The sequence below is a fragment of the Chamaea fasciata genome, unplaced genomic scaffold, assembly GCF_029207755.1.
Source record: "Chamaea fasciata isolate MVZ Bird 193981 ecotype frontalis unplaced genomic scaffold, bChaFas1.0.hap1 SCAF_25, whole genome shotgun sequence".
NCBI classification, from domain to species: Eukaryota; Metazoa; Chordata; class Aves; order Passeriformes; family Sylviidae; genus Chamaea; species Chamaea fasciata.
In genome coordinates this window covers 5,099,086-5,111,716 of record NW_027094110.1, presented here as the reverse complement: position 1 = coordinate 5,111,716, position 12,631 = coordinate 5,099,086, and the positions used below count along the sequence as shown (strand labels likewise).

The following is a 12,631-nucleotide window of genomic DNA, read 5'->3' as shown; positions in this document are numbered from 1 at the left end:
CTGGGGTGGGGCTCAGTGCCGCAGGGAAGTCCTGGGGACCATGGAGGGTTATGAGGGTGCTGGGGGGGCTAAAGGGGATGTCCTGGGGACCACAGGGAGTCTTTGGGGTACTGGGGGGACAGGCGGGGGACCGTAAGGGTCATTGAGGTGCTAGGGGTGTCAGTGGGGTGCTGGGGGATCACTGGAGTGGGGCTGAGCATGGGCTGCCCACAGAGGGGCTGCCCAGAACCCCCCTCCCAGCACGGGGTCGGTGTCACAGGGACCCTGGGGTGGGTCACTGGGGTCACTGGGGTGCCTCCCCCGCCCCCCTGCTCCCCCTTCCTCACCCCTTGCACCCCACATGGGGGCTGGGGGGGCAGCAGGGCCCCCACTCCGCCTTACCCCTCACCCTGGGCGGAGTCACACAGCAGTGTCACCCTGTCCCCAACTCACCCCACCCCAGCAAAGGGTCCCATCCTGGGGACACTCCTTCAAGTCCCCCAAAAGCGGGTGAAGGCTGCACAGGCACGAGGGAAACACGTTTATTTTGGCCAAGGCATCAGTGGGCATTGCCCAGTGCGGGGGGGGAACATCCAGGGTGGGGGCACGGGAGACACAGGCTGGGCTGGCATGGGGATGTGAGGGGGCACCACCTCTTCGGGGTGCCGGAGCCCCCGGGTCCCACCCCCTGTGGGGAGGGGGCTCTGTTTGCAGCTGTGGGTTGCAGGGGGGCGTCAGGAGGGTGTTGGGGGTTCCGCAGAGGGTTGTCACACCCCTGGTGTCCCCCTGGGGGTGGCACATGCTCCCCGAGCGACTCATGCTTGGCCATGCACATGCCAAGGGGGGCCGGGGGGAATGGGGGGGCCGGGGCTGCAGGGAGGGGGGCTCTGCCTGGTGCTGCCATTCCCGGGGCCTCACGGCTGCCGCTGTCACCGTCCCTCAGTCCTCCAGTGCCTGGTGAGGCTGATGCCTTGCAGCTGGTGGCCGTGTTGTCCTCACAGAGACTTGTCCCTGTGGTCCTGCGGTGACCTTGGCAGGGGCCAGCAGCAATCCTTAGTCCTGAGGGGCAACGGTGGGACCCCCAAAAACGAGGGACACGGTGGTGGGAGTCTGATCATCCCTCCTGCCCAGGGACAGGTCACAGCAGCAGATTGTCCCCACGGTGTGTCTCCTCACACCCTTGTCCACTGCAGTCCCCCAGTGACCTTGGCTGGGGCCACGGATGATGCTCAGTGCTGAGGGGTGATGCCGGGATCCCCAAAAGCTGGGGACACAGTGGTGGGGGTCCAGCCACCCCTCCTGCCTGGGGACAGCTCACAGTGGCAGTGGGGACACGGGATGTCCCTGGGGACTCCCCATGGTGTGTCCCCTCACACCCTTGTCCCTCGCAGTCCCCCAGTGATCTCAGCAGGGCTCAGGGATGATGCGCAGTCCTGGGGGTGATGGTGGGACCCCCAAGAGCTGGGACATGGTGGCAGGGATCTGGCCACCCTTCCTGCCTGGTGACAGGCTACGTGGGGACTGCCCCATGGTGTGTCCTTTCACATCCTTGTCCCTCGCGGGTGCGCAGTGACCTCGGGGGGGGGGGGGGGGCCAGCAGTGATGCTCCATCCTGGGGGGCAATGTTGCCCCCCAAGTTGGGGACAAGGCAGTAGGGGTCCAGCCACCCCTTCTGCCCATGGCATGTCCATAGGGAACAGGTCAGAGCAGCAGTAGGAACACAGGGTGTCCCGGTGGACTGTCCCCATGGTGTGTCCCCTCACACCCTTGTCCCTCACGGTCCCTCTGTGATCACAGTGTGGGGGACGATGCTCAGTCCTGGGGGATGATGACGGGATCCCCAAAAGCTGGGGCCATGGTGGTGGGGGTCCAGCCACCTCTCCTGCACAGGGACAGGTCACAGTGGGAGACTGTCCCCGGAGCGTGTGTCACATCTTTGTCCCTCACTGTCCCATGGTGTCAGTGACCTTGGTGGGGGCCAGCATCAATGCTCAGTCCTGGGGTGTGACGGTGTGACCCACCAAGCTGGGGACATGGCAGTGGGGGCCCGGCCATCCCTCCTGCCCAGGGACAGCTTGCAGTGGCTGACATGGGGTGTCCCCGGGGACTGTCCCCACAGGGTCCCCTCACACCACGATGGGTGTGTCGGAGAAGACGGAACTCACCGAGTCTGGATCCGACACCTTCCTCTGCGCCTTGGGGCCCTGCCGGGCGGGCAGCGGGGGGGTGCCCCCCCCCTTGAACCTGCCGTTCTGCCCTGTGCCAGCACCGGAGGCGATGTGGGATCCGCAGGGCTCCCCGGCGCCCCCGGCGTGGTTCGGGGTGGTGCTCAGCACGGAGGAGTTGATGCTGTCGTCGCGCGGTGCCGGCGGCTTCTCGGTGCCGCGGCAGCAGCAGCAGCGGCACGGGGTGAGGTACAGGTAGATGAGCACCAGCACCACGCTCAGGATGCAGCCCACCAGAGTGGTGTAGGCCGTGTTCAGGGTGTCGTGGGGGCCGTGCAGGGTGAAGTTGTGCACCAGCAGCTCCACGTAGAGGGTCTCGTTGAGGAGGGGTCCGGCCACCCAGCAGGAGTAAGTGCCGCCGTCCTCAGGGCGCAGCGCCCGCAGCTGAAGGCTGCCGTTGGCCAGCAAGACCACGCTGCCATTGCCCCCGTCCCCCAGCACCCGCTCCCCGCCCGGCGTCACCCAGTGCCGGCTGCGCACACCCTGCCACCGGCTGTCACAGCCCAGCGTCACCGTGTCCCCGAGGTGCGCCTCCAGCACGGCCTCCCGCGCCTTGCTGCAGTTGAGAGGCTGCTTGCCCGCCAGGTCCAGGATCTTGGTGAGAGTGCTCGCTCCGGGCAGGAAGCAGCGTAGCTCGTCCTGGAAATCCTCCACGGCGCTGAGGTGGCGGCGGCGGCCGCGGTCCAGCAGCTGGAAGAGCAGGCAGTCGCAGGCCAGGGGGTTGTTGTGCAGGTAGAGGCGGTCGCGCAGCCAGGCGGGCAGCGCCTGCAGCTCCCCCGCGGGCACGGCCCGCAGCCGGTTGGCCGACAGGTCCAGCAGCGCCAGCTGCGGCAGCCGGGTGCCCTCCCGGAGCAGCTCCAGCGGGAAGCGGGCGATGCGGTTCTGCCCCAGGTAGAGCTTGCGCAGCCGGCCCAGGTTCTCGAAGGCCGTGCGATCCACCGTGCTGATCTCGTTGTTGTACAGCAGCAGCACCTCCAGCTCGCCCAGGTCGCTGAACAGGTTCTCGTCCAGCGTCCGCAGGCGGTTGGAGGACAGGTCGAGGTGGCGCAGGCGCGGCACGTGGGTGAAGGCCTCGGTGGACACGAAGGCCAGCCCGTTGTGGCTCAGCAGCAGCGCGTGCAGGTGCGGCAGCCGCGCCGGCGCCCAGTCCGCCCGCAGCCGCGTCACGTTGTTGTGACTCAGGTCCAGCACGGCGGTGAAGCGCGGCAGCGGCGCCGGCACCGTGCTCAGGTTGGCCTGAGAGCAGCTCAGCAGGTTGGAGGCGCAGACGCAGCGCGGGGGGCAGCTCCCCCCAGCAGACCCCCATGGGGACAGCAGGGACAGCGCCAGCAGCAGGGACAGCGGCCCCACGGGGACGCGCATGGCCACGCACGGGGGACGGGATGGTGGCATGACGGGGACGCGCAGCGTGGAGAGCGGTAGGGAGGCTTCAGTCACATGGTGTCACGATGTGGAGTGCCTTGGTCACCCAGTGTCGCAACACAGGGGGGCTTTCAGTGACACAGTGTCACAGCAGGTGCAGGGCTCAGGGCTTACCCAGCACTACAGTCCAGGGTGGCCTTCAGTCACACGGTGTCACGGCAGGCACCAAGTTGAGCGTTCACCAGATGTCATGGTGCAAAGTGGCTTGGTCACTTGGTATCAAGTCCAGGGTGGTTTGGTCACCCAGTGTCACAGCGTGTGCCAGGCTCAGGGCTCACAATGTCAACAGTCCAGGATGGCTTCAGTCACATGGTGTCACGGCAGGCTCGAGGCTCACGGCTCACCCAGTGTCACAGCACATGCCCATCTGGCTGCTCCCCTGGTGACAGGGTGCGGGGTGCTTGTTGTCACAGCGTTGAGGGGGGCTGTCACCAAGTGCCGTGGTGCGTACCCAGTGTCATTGCCTGGGATAGCTGTGGTCCCCCGGTGTCACGACATGGAACGGCTTTGTGCCCCGGTGGTCCCTCAGTGTCACGGCTTGGGGGGATATCGGTCTCCTGGTGTCACAGGGTGTCCATGGGTCACTGCCCACCCAGGTCACGGTGCGGGGTGGCTCTGTCTCCGCTGTCACGACATGTCCCCACTATCACGGCCCACCCAGGGCACGTCAGGCCCGGGGCTCTGCCTGCTCCCCCCGGGCGGGATCCCCCGCCCCCCCCCCGGTCCTGCGAACGGAGCAGCGGAGGATGCTCGCTCCCTCCCTCCCCCCTTCCTCCCGGGGCGTTACCGGGGCTGGGCTCGGGCCTGGACCGGGGATGGGGCCGGAGCGTTACCGGGCCCGGTGCGGCGGCGACCGGGCAGGGCCGGGCCCAGACGAACCGAACCGAACAGAGTCAAGCGGAGCCGAACCGAGAGAATCCCAGCCGAGCCGGACCGAGACGAGCTGAGCCGAGCGAGGCCGAAGGAAGCCGAGCGGGCCACGCCGAACCAAGCCAGGCCGAACCGAGCCGGGCCGAACCTTCCCGAACCTCCCCGAGCTCAGCCGAGCGGAGCCGAGCCCGGCCCGAACGCGGCCGAACCTTCCCGATCCTCCCCGAGGTGAGCCGAGCGGAGCCGAGCCCGGCGCGAATGCGGCCGAACGGTTCCGACCCGGCCCGAACGCGGCCGAACCGCCCCGATCCGCCTCGGGACGGGGTCTGGGGCAGGCGCGGCGCGCACGGCCCGTCCCCATTGGCTGCGGCCGCTCTGCGCTCCGCCAATGGCGGCAGCGCGCGGCTTAACCCGCCGAGCGCCGCCCCGGCCGCGTGTGCGACCCCGGCCCCATCTCTGCCCCGGCCCCGTGTGCGACCCCGGCCCCACCTCCGACCCCGGCCCCGTGTGCGACCCCGGCCCCGTGTGCGACCCCGGCCCCCTGTGCGACCCCGGCCCCGTGTGCGACCCCGACCCCATCTCCGACCCCGGCCCCGTGTGCGACCCCGGCCCCATCTCTGCCCCGGCCCCGTGTGCGACCCCGGCCCCATCTCCGACCCCGGCCCCGTGTGCGACCCCGGCCCCATCTCCGACCCCGGCCCCATCTCCGACCCCGGCCCCGTGTGCGACCCCGGCCCCCTGTGCGACCCCGGCCCCATCTCCGACCCCGGCCCCGTGTGCGACCCCGGCCGCGTGTGCGACCCCGGCCCCATCTCTGCCCCGGCCCCGTGTGCGACCCCGGCGCCGTGTGCGACCCCGACCCCATCTCCGACCCCGACCCCATCTCTGCCCCGGCCCCGTGTGCGACCCCGGCCCCGTGTGCGACCCCGGCCCCATCTCTGCCCCGGCCCCGTGTGCGACCCCGGCCCCGTGTGCGACCCCGGCCCCCTGTGCGACCCCGGCCCCCTGTGCGACCCCGGCCCCATCTCTGCCCCGGCCCCGTGTGCGACCCCGGCCCCGTGTGCGACCCCGGCCCCCTGTGCGACCCCGGCCCCATCTCTGCCCCGGCCCCGTGTGCGACCCCGGCCCCCTGTGCGACCCCGGCCCCATCTCCGACCCCGGCCCCGTGTGCGACCCCGGCCCCGTGTGCGACCCCAGCTCCATCTCTGCCCCGGCCCCATCTCCGACCCCGGCCCCGTGTGCGACCCCGGCCCCATCTCTGCCCCGGCCCTGTGTGCGACCCCGGCCCCACCTCCGACCCCGGCCCCGTGTGCGACCCCGGCCCCATGTGCCACCCCGGCCCCATCTCTGCCCCGGCCCTGTGTGCGACCCCGGCCCCGTGTGCGGCCCCGTCCACGTCTCTGCCCTGGCCCCATCTCCCGCCCCGGGCCCGTGCCCGATCCCGGCCCTGTACCGGTCCCGTGTTCATTTCCCTCCCCAGCCCTGTGTCGGACCCCGTCCTCATCCCTGTACCGGCCCGTCCCCACTCCCCTCTCCATCCCCATCCTCATTCCTGTCCCGATCCCATCCTTATCCTCATCCCCCTCTCCCTCCCCAGCTTCTTCCCCACGGCAATCCTCATGCCGCTTTTTATTCTTATCCCTATCCTGTACCCCTATCCTGTATCGCTATCCTCATCCTTATCCTCATCCCTCTCCCTGTGCCCTTCTCCATCATCCCAATCCCATCCCCATCCCTATCCCCATCTCTATCCTCACACTTATCTCTCCCCTATCCCCATCCTCATTCCCATCTCTGTCCTCTATCCCCATCATCCCCCTTCCATCCCTGGACATCCTCATCCTCATCTCTCATTCCCATCCTCTCCCCATCCTCATTCTCATCCCTGTCCTCTGTTCCCATCCCTATCATCCCCATCATCCCCATCATCCCCAACCCATCCCACCCCATCCCATCCCTGTTCTCATCCCCTTCTCCATTGCATCCCATCCAATCCAATGCCATCCTGGCTCTCATCCCCATCCCTGTCCCCATCCTCATTGCCATTCCTCTCTTCTTCCTCAACCCCTCCATCCCGTCTCACCCCATCTTCATCCCCGTCCTATCCGCATCTCCATCCCTATGCCATCCCATGTCAGCTCCAGCTCCACCTACACTCCCAGCCCCATCCCACTCTCAGCCCCTCTCCTGGCACACCCCACACTCCCCATTCCACCCTGAAGTCCTGACCCCATCCCCCAGCCCCACCCACTACCGCTTGGACAGAGGGGACTCCCCTGCCCCAGGCCCCCCGAGGGGCATTCCTGGGTGTCACAGCCCAGCCGGCAGGGAGCCCCGCACCCCCCACTAGTGGCTCTGCTTCCCGGTAGTATTTTTAGATCCAAACATTCGTGCCGGATTTTGGGTCCAAAATTAGAGGGAAAAGAGCTGGAACAAACCATGCTGTGATGATGCAGCTTTTTATTGCAAAGGGGGGCAGGGATTAAAAGGAACCCCTGGAACACAGAACACGATGTCCTCAGGGTGCCCCTCACCCTGTTCCCTTCACCCTAACTTCCCCCCTCGGCCGGATGTCCCCCTTGATCAGACAGGGAATTTTGTCCTTGGATCGTCCTTATTTTCCCAGTTTTAATCCGGGAGTTAATCCCTGCCCAGAACCCACTGCCCAGCACCCCTCCCAACACCCGGCCCCACCCACACCCTGACATCCGCAGTCCAGCGCTGGGCTTTGGGTGTCCTTGGGGGACCCTGGGTGTCCCAGGGGACAGCAAGATTGGTCCTGGGTGCATGTGATACATGGGAGCACACGTGTGTCAGCATACACACACACTCATGCACACACACATGCACAGCCCAGGGACGTGTGTGTGCCCCTTCACATGTGTGTGCACACACAGATGTATGTACCCGCCAGACGTGTGTGACCCCCCGCCAGGCAGCCACACATGACACAAGTGTGTACCCAGGTGTGCAAACACACACACACGTTTGAACACTTAACCTGCGTGTCAGACAGGGGCTCTGCAGATGGGACAGGGGTACTGGGGTGCCAGGGGTGGGGTGCTGGGACACTGGTACCCCGAGGTGTTGGGGTACTGAGGTGTCTTGGGGCTAGGGTTCCACGACATTGGGTGCTGGGGATGCCAAGGTAAGGAAGGATTTGGCTGTTGAGGTATTGGGGTGCTGGGGGATGAGTATCCCAGGGTAGTGGGGTGCCAGGGGCTGGGGTGCAGGGGTGCTGGAGGATGGATAGCCTGGGGTATTGGGGTGCTGGGGTGCCAGAATGTTGAGGTACTTAGGGGGCAGAGTACTGGACTACTGGGGTGCCAGGACACTGGGATAATGGCTTGCTTGGGGACGGGGTGCTGGGGTAGCAGGATGTTGGGGTGTCAGAAGTCTTAGGATGCCATGGTGCTGATATCCTGGAGGGCCAGGACACTGGGGTACTGGGGTGCCAAGGCATTGAGTTCTGGGATGAAGGGATGTTCAGGTGCTGGGATCCCAAGGTGCTGGGATAGGGGGTGCCTGAGGACTGGGGTGCTGGGGTGCCAGGGTGCTGGGGTGCCAGGATGCTGGGATAGTGGGGTGACAGGACACTGAGGTATTGGGTTTCCACTGCTCAGGGGCACTGGGATGTTCGGTTGCTGGGGTGCCAGGGTGCTGCGGCACTGGGCTGCCAGGGCCCTGGGATCCTGGGGTACCAGGGTGGCAGGGTGTGGGGGACTGGGATGCCAGGGTGCTGAGGTATTGAGATACTGGAGTGCCAGTGTGCTGGGGTACTGTGGTGCCAGGGTACTGAGCACTGGGATGCCAGGATGTTGAGGTACTGGGAAACAGGGGTGCTTGGGGATTGGGGTGCTGAGGTGCCAAGATAATGAGTGCTGAGATGCCAGGGGTTGGGATTGTGGGGTGCTTGGGAACTGGGGTGTGGGGTGCCAGCAGTGTCAGGGATACCAGGGGTACCAGAGCGGGGTGTCTACCGCGGCGGGGTGCGCTCAGGTGCTCCACACAAGTGGAGGGTGGCCACACGGGTCCCCAGGAAAAGGGAGGCTCCGTGTGTCCCCCCACTCTAGTGTGGGCCAGCACTCACTCCCGTGCTTTACTTCTGCCACAGGGGTCGGTCCCCGGGCAGGATGGATCCCCGTGGATCCACCGTATTCCTGCTCACCGGGAGCCCTCCTGCCGCTGTTCCCGGTGTTGCCGGGGCCCGGGGTCCCACCGGGAGCCGCCCGCGGGCCCCAGAATGTCGTGGGTGGTTCATCCGAGGTCGGGCGTTTCTAATCTGGTTTGGGTGGATTTATTTTTGGGAGCCCGTAGCCTGGCAATGGGCACGTGACGCGCGGGGACACGCGTCACCCACGGATCACTTGTCAGCCCCCATCCCGGGAATGGGATCCGGGGGCCGCGCAGCCCACCCGGGCACTCTTGGGATGGGGGTCAGGGCCCTGCCGGGGGAACGTTCGCAGCCCGAGCGGGATTTTGGAGGGATGGAAAAGATGGGCACCTCCTCCTGGAAGGGAATGGCCGTGTCCTGGGAAAACTGAGGCACGAGGCGTGGCGGGGAGGGACGCTGACCCCATCCCATTGCTGAACTGGGAGCAAGGGAAGGGCGCTGGGGTGGGGGTGACAGAGCTGGGGGGGCTCTGCGGCCTCTCTGAGCGACCCCCCCCCCCCCGGATCCCTCCGCACCCCACCCCCACCCTGCGCCCCCCACTGCGAATCTGCACCCCATCCCCCCCTTTCCCACCTCTCCCCCGCTGGAAGCACCTCCGCGCTACACCCCCCGAGCCCCCCCTTTCCCTTCCCCGAGGGGCTTCTCTCCCCCAGCGACGGCCCCACGCCCTCCCCATCGCTTCTGGGAGGCAAATGGGGAAACTGAGGCACGAAGGAATACGCGGGGCAGCGCTCGGGAGTGTCCCACCCTCCGCTCTCCACTGCGGGGGCAAAGCCAAGCTTCGGGCGGCAGCGACCACCCCGTTCCGGGGCCCGCAGCTCCGGGGCTCGAGGCGCCGTTCCCGGGGTACCGAGGCGAGGCGGGCGGCGCTAGGACCCAGCAGCCGGGCGGTGCGGAGCAACCCTCGCCGCAGTGGCTCCAGCCCCGAGCATCCCCCGCCACCCCGGGGACACCCCCCAGCCCCGACCCCTCCCCCAGCCGGACCGGGGACCCACGCCCTCAGGCCGGCTCCATGCAGACCCCCAGGGTAGGTGCCGCGGCCGAGCAGCCCCGCCGGGGCGACGGCCTGGGAGGGTGGGGAGATACCGGGGAGGTGGGGGAGACTCCCCCGGGGGTTGGGAGGGGGGTCCCCAACCGGCGACATCGCTCCGGGGCTCTGGGCGAGGGAGATGGGCAGCGAGAAGGGGAGGGGGGACCCGCGGCTGCACCCCCATTCCGTCAGCACCCCGCCCTCGGGGTGCAGCGGGTGCAGGGGTGGGGACCCCCATCCCCGTGGGGAACACCTGGGGGGCTCCGGGGTAGCGCCCACATTCCCATCAGGTCCCCGTGGAGGGGGTGTGCGCTCGGGGTGGGGGGGTCACACAAGGCCTCCCAGCACAAGGGGTGAACCCAGGACTTGGGGGTGCTGGGCCCTCCCCTTCTTTCATTCTCAGGACCCATCCTGGCCCCCTCCTGTGGTCCCCACACTCTGAGCAAAGGGCTCCACTGGGGTGGTTTGGGTTGAAATGTTGGAATTTGGGGGGTTTACCCCAGAACTGCTCATTTTTGGGGGGAACAGGGCTTTTGATTGGGGAAGGGATTTGATGTAGGGGGTTGTGGAGATGGATAGGGGGTGATGGGGACTACGTGTGGGGGGTCACAGCTGTGCTGAACCCTCCCTGGGATCTCAGGTGTCCCCCAGAGCTCTCTGCCCCTTTGGCAGCCCTACCTTCCCCCAGGTGCCTGGGGGCTGTGGATGGGGGTCACAACTGGGCTGAGCCCCACCCTGTGTCTCTCAAGGGTCAGCTGTGATGCCACCATGGCTCTCAGGGGCCCCCTCAGGGTCTTCCCCCTCTTCTGACAGCTCCACCTGCCCCCAGGTACCTGTGGGATGCAGGTGGGAGCCCAGCTCAGCTCTCAGGGGTCCCCCCAGGGTTGTGTCCCCTCATGACACCTCCACCTTCCCCCCAGCACAGCTGTGCCCTCCGCCATGGCTGTCAGAGGTCACCTGTGAGCTCCCCCGGGCTCTCAGGATTCCCCCCAGGGTCTTCCCCCCCATGACAGCTCCACCTCCACCCCAGGTACTGGAGGGGCTGCAACTGGGGGTCCTGCTCAGCACTCAGGGGTCCTCCAGGGTCCTGCCCCCTCCAGTGACAGCTCCACCTCCCCCAGGTACCCCCTCGCTGAGCAGCGGGGACATGAGTGGGGCTGGGGGGCACCTTTGGGTACTGTGAGTGCCACCCCCACAGCGGCCCCCCCTCCCCCCACCCCCGGACCACCGAGGATGTGACCCTCTGGCGATGCCCGGCTGTGCCGTCCTCGCCGCCAGGCCGGCGGCACAGGATGGAGGAGCCCTTCCTGCCCTCCCCGTGGGGCTGGAATGGCTCTAGAGGGGGGTCCCGGCCCCCCAACAGCACTGCCGAGGCCAGGCCCAAGGACGTGGCCTCCAAGTCTGTGGGGCTGTTCTTCATGGTGCTGCTGGACCTCACGGCCATCGTGGGCAACGCCGCCGTCATGACGGTCATCGCAAAGACGCCGGCGCTGCGCAAATTCGTCTTCGTGTTCCACCTGTGCCTGGTGGATTTCCTGGCCGCCCTCACGCTGATGCCGCTGGAGATGCTGTCGGGCTCGGCCGTGTTCGAGAGCCCGGGGCTGGGCGAGGCCGTGTGCCGCGTGTACCTGTTCCTCAGCGTGTGCCTCACCTCCATGTGCATCCTCTCCATCTCCACCGTCAACGTGGAGCGCTACTACTACGTGGTGCACCCGCTGCGCTACGAGGTGCGGATGACCGCGGGGCTGGTGGCCGGAGTGCTGGCCGGTGTGTGGCTCAAGGCCGTGGCCACCTCACTGGTGCCCGTGCTGGGCTGGTTGTCCCCCGACCGCCCGCCAGCGCCTGGCGCTCACGGCTGCTCCTTGCAGTGGAGCCGTGGGCCGTCCTGCAAGGTCTTTGTGGTCTTCTTCGCCGCCTTCTACTTCGTCCTGCCCCTCCTCATCATCGTCGTGGTTTACTGCGGCATGTTCAAGGTGGCACGGGTGGCAGCCATGCACCACGGCCCGCCGCCCACCTGGATGGAGACGCCGCGGCGGCGCTCGGTGTCCCTCAGCAGCCGCTCCACCATGGTCACCACCTCGGGGGCTCCACGGACCACCCCGCAGAGGATGTTTGGCGGGGGCAAGGCGGCTGCCGTGCTGCTGGCCGTGGGCGGCCAGTTCCTCTTCTGCTGGTTGCCCTACTTCTCCTTCCAGCTGTACACAGCGCTGAGCACTCGGCCCTTGGCCGGGCCGGCCGCTGAGACTGTGGTCACCTGGCTGGGCTTCTGCTGCTTCACCTCCAACCCCTTCTTCTACGGCTGCCTCAACCGGCAGATCCGCGGGGAGCTCGGCCGGCTCCTCACCTGCTTCTTCAAGCAGCCCCCCGAGGAGGACCTGCGGCTGCCGAGCCGTGAGGGCTCCATCGAGGAGAACTTTCTGCAGTTCCTCCAGAGCACTGGGCGCCCACCGGAGCCCCCCAGCCCCCAGCGGAACCTGCCCCCCGTGGATTTCCGCATCCCGGGGCAGATCGAGGAGGAGGCGGCGGAGGGGATGGAGTGGGGTGGGGGCAGCGGGGTGTTCATGCCCGTGGCGGGCTCTGCCAAAGCGGGGCTGTAGCGTTTGGGGGGTTCGGGGTAAACGTGGCTGTGAGGGGAGAGATGCTCATAGTGACTTGTTGAGGGGAGCCTTCGTCACCGCTGTGGAGGGTTGGAGATCCCACAGTGCTCACTGGGCTGGGGGTACCGCATTGCCATGGAGGGTGGGGGGTCCTCACTGCAGCCACAGGGAATTGGGGGTCCCACAGTGCCCACTGGGGTGGTGGGGTGCGGGCTCCTTGCCGCAGCCGTGGAGAGTTGGGGGTGCCGTAGCAGTGGGAGTGATTCTCACTGCTGTGGGGGATTGGGCCTTCCACAGCTCTCGTTGGGCTTTGGGGGGGTGTCTGTCACCACAG

The 12,631-nt window shown here is 67.4% G+C and overlaps 2 protein-coding genes across 2 annotated transcripts; one reads left to right on the top strand and one right to left on the bottom strand.

Moving 5' to 3' along the window:
- Positions 1–505: 505 nt before the first annotated feature.
- AMIGO1 (adhesion molecule with Ig like domain 1) lies at positions 506–4,349 on the bottom strand. The gene has a single exon (XM_066204047.1). It carries the CDS (start codon positions 3,594–3,596, stop codon positions 2,106–2,108), a length of 1,491 nt encoding a protein of 496 aa, XP_066060144.1. The 5' UTR covers positions 3,597–4,349; the 3' UTR covers positions 506–2,105.
- Positions 4,350–10,933: 6,584 nt separating this feature from the next.
- Positions 10,934–12,297, top strand: GPR61 (G protein-coupled receptor 61). The gene has a single exon (XM_066203978.1). The coding sequence runs from the start codon at positions 10,993–10,995 to the stop codon at positions 12,295–12,297; it is 1,305 nt and encodes a 434-aa protein (XP_066060075.1). The 5' UTR covers positions 10,934–10,992.
- The last annotated feature ends 334 nt before the right edge of the window (positions 12,298–12,631 follow it).

Bases quoted from the DNA above. Each gene is read 5' to 3' on its own strand.
- AMIGO1 (XM_066204047.1), bottom strand. From the start codon at position 3,596: ATGCCACCATCCCGTCCCCCGTGCGTGGCCATGCGCGTCCCCGTGGGG.
- GPR61 (XM_066203978.1), top strand. From the start codon at position 10,993: ATGGAGGAGCCCTTCCTGCCCTCCCCGTGGGGCTGGAATGGCTCTAGA.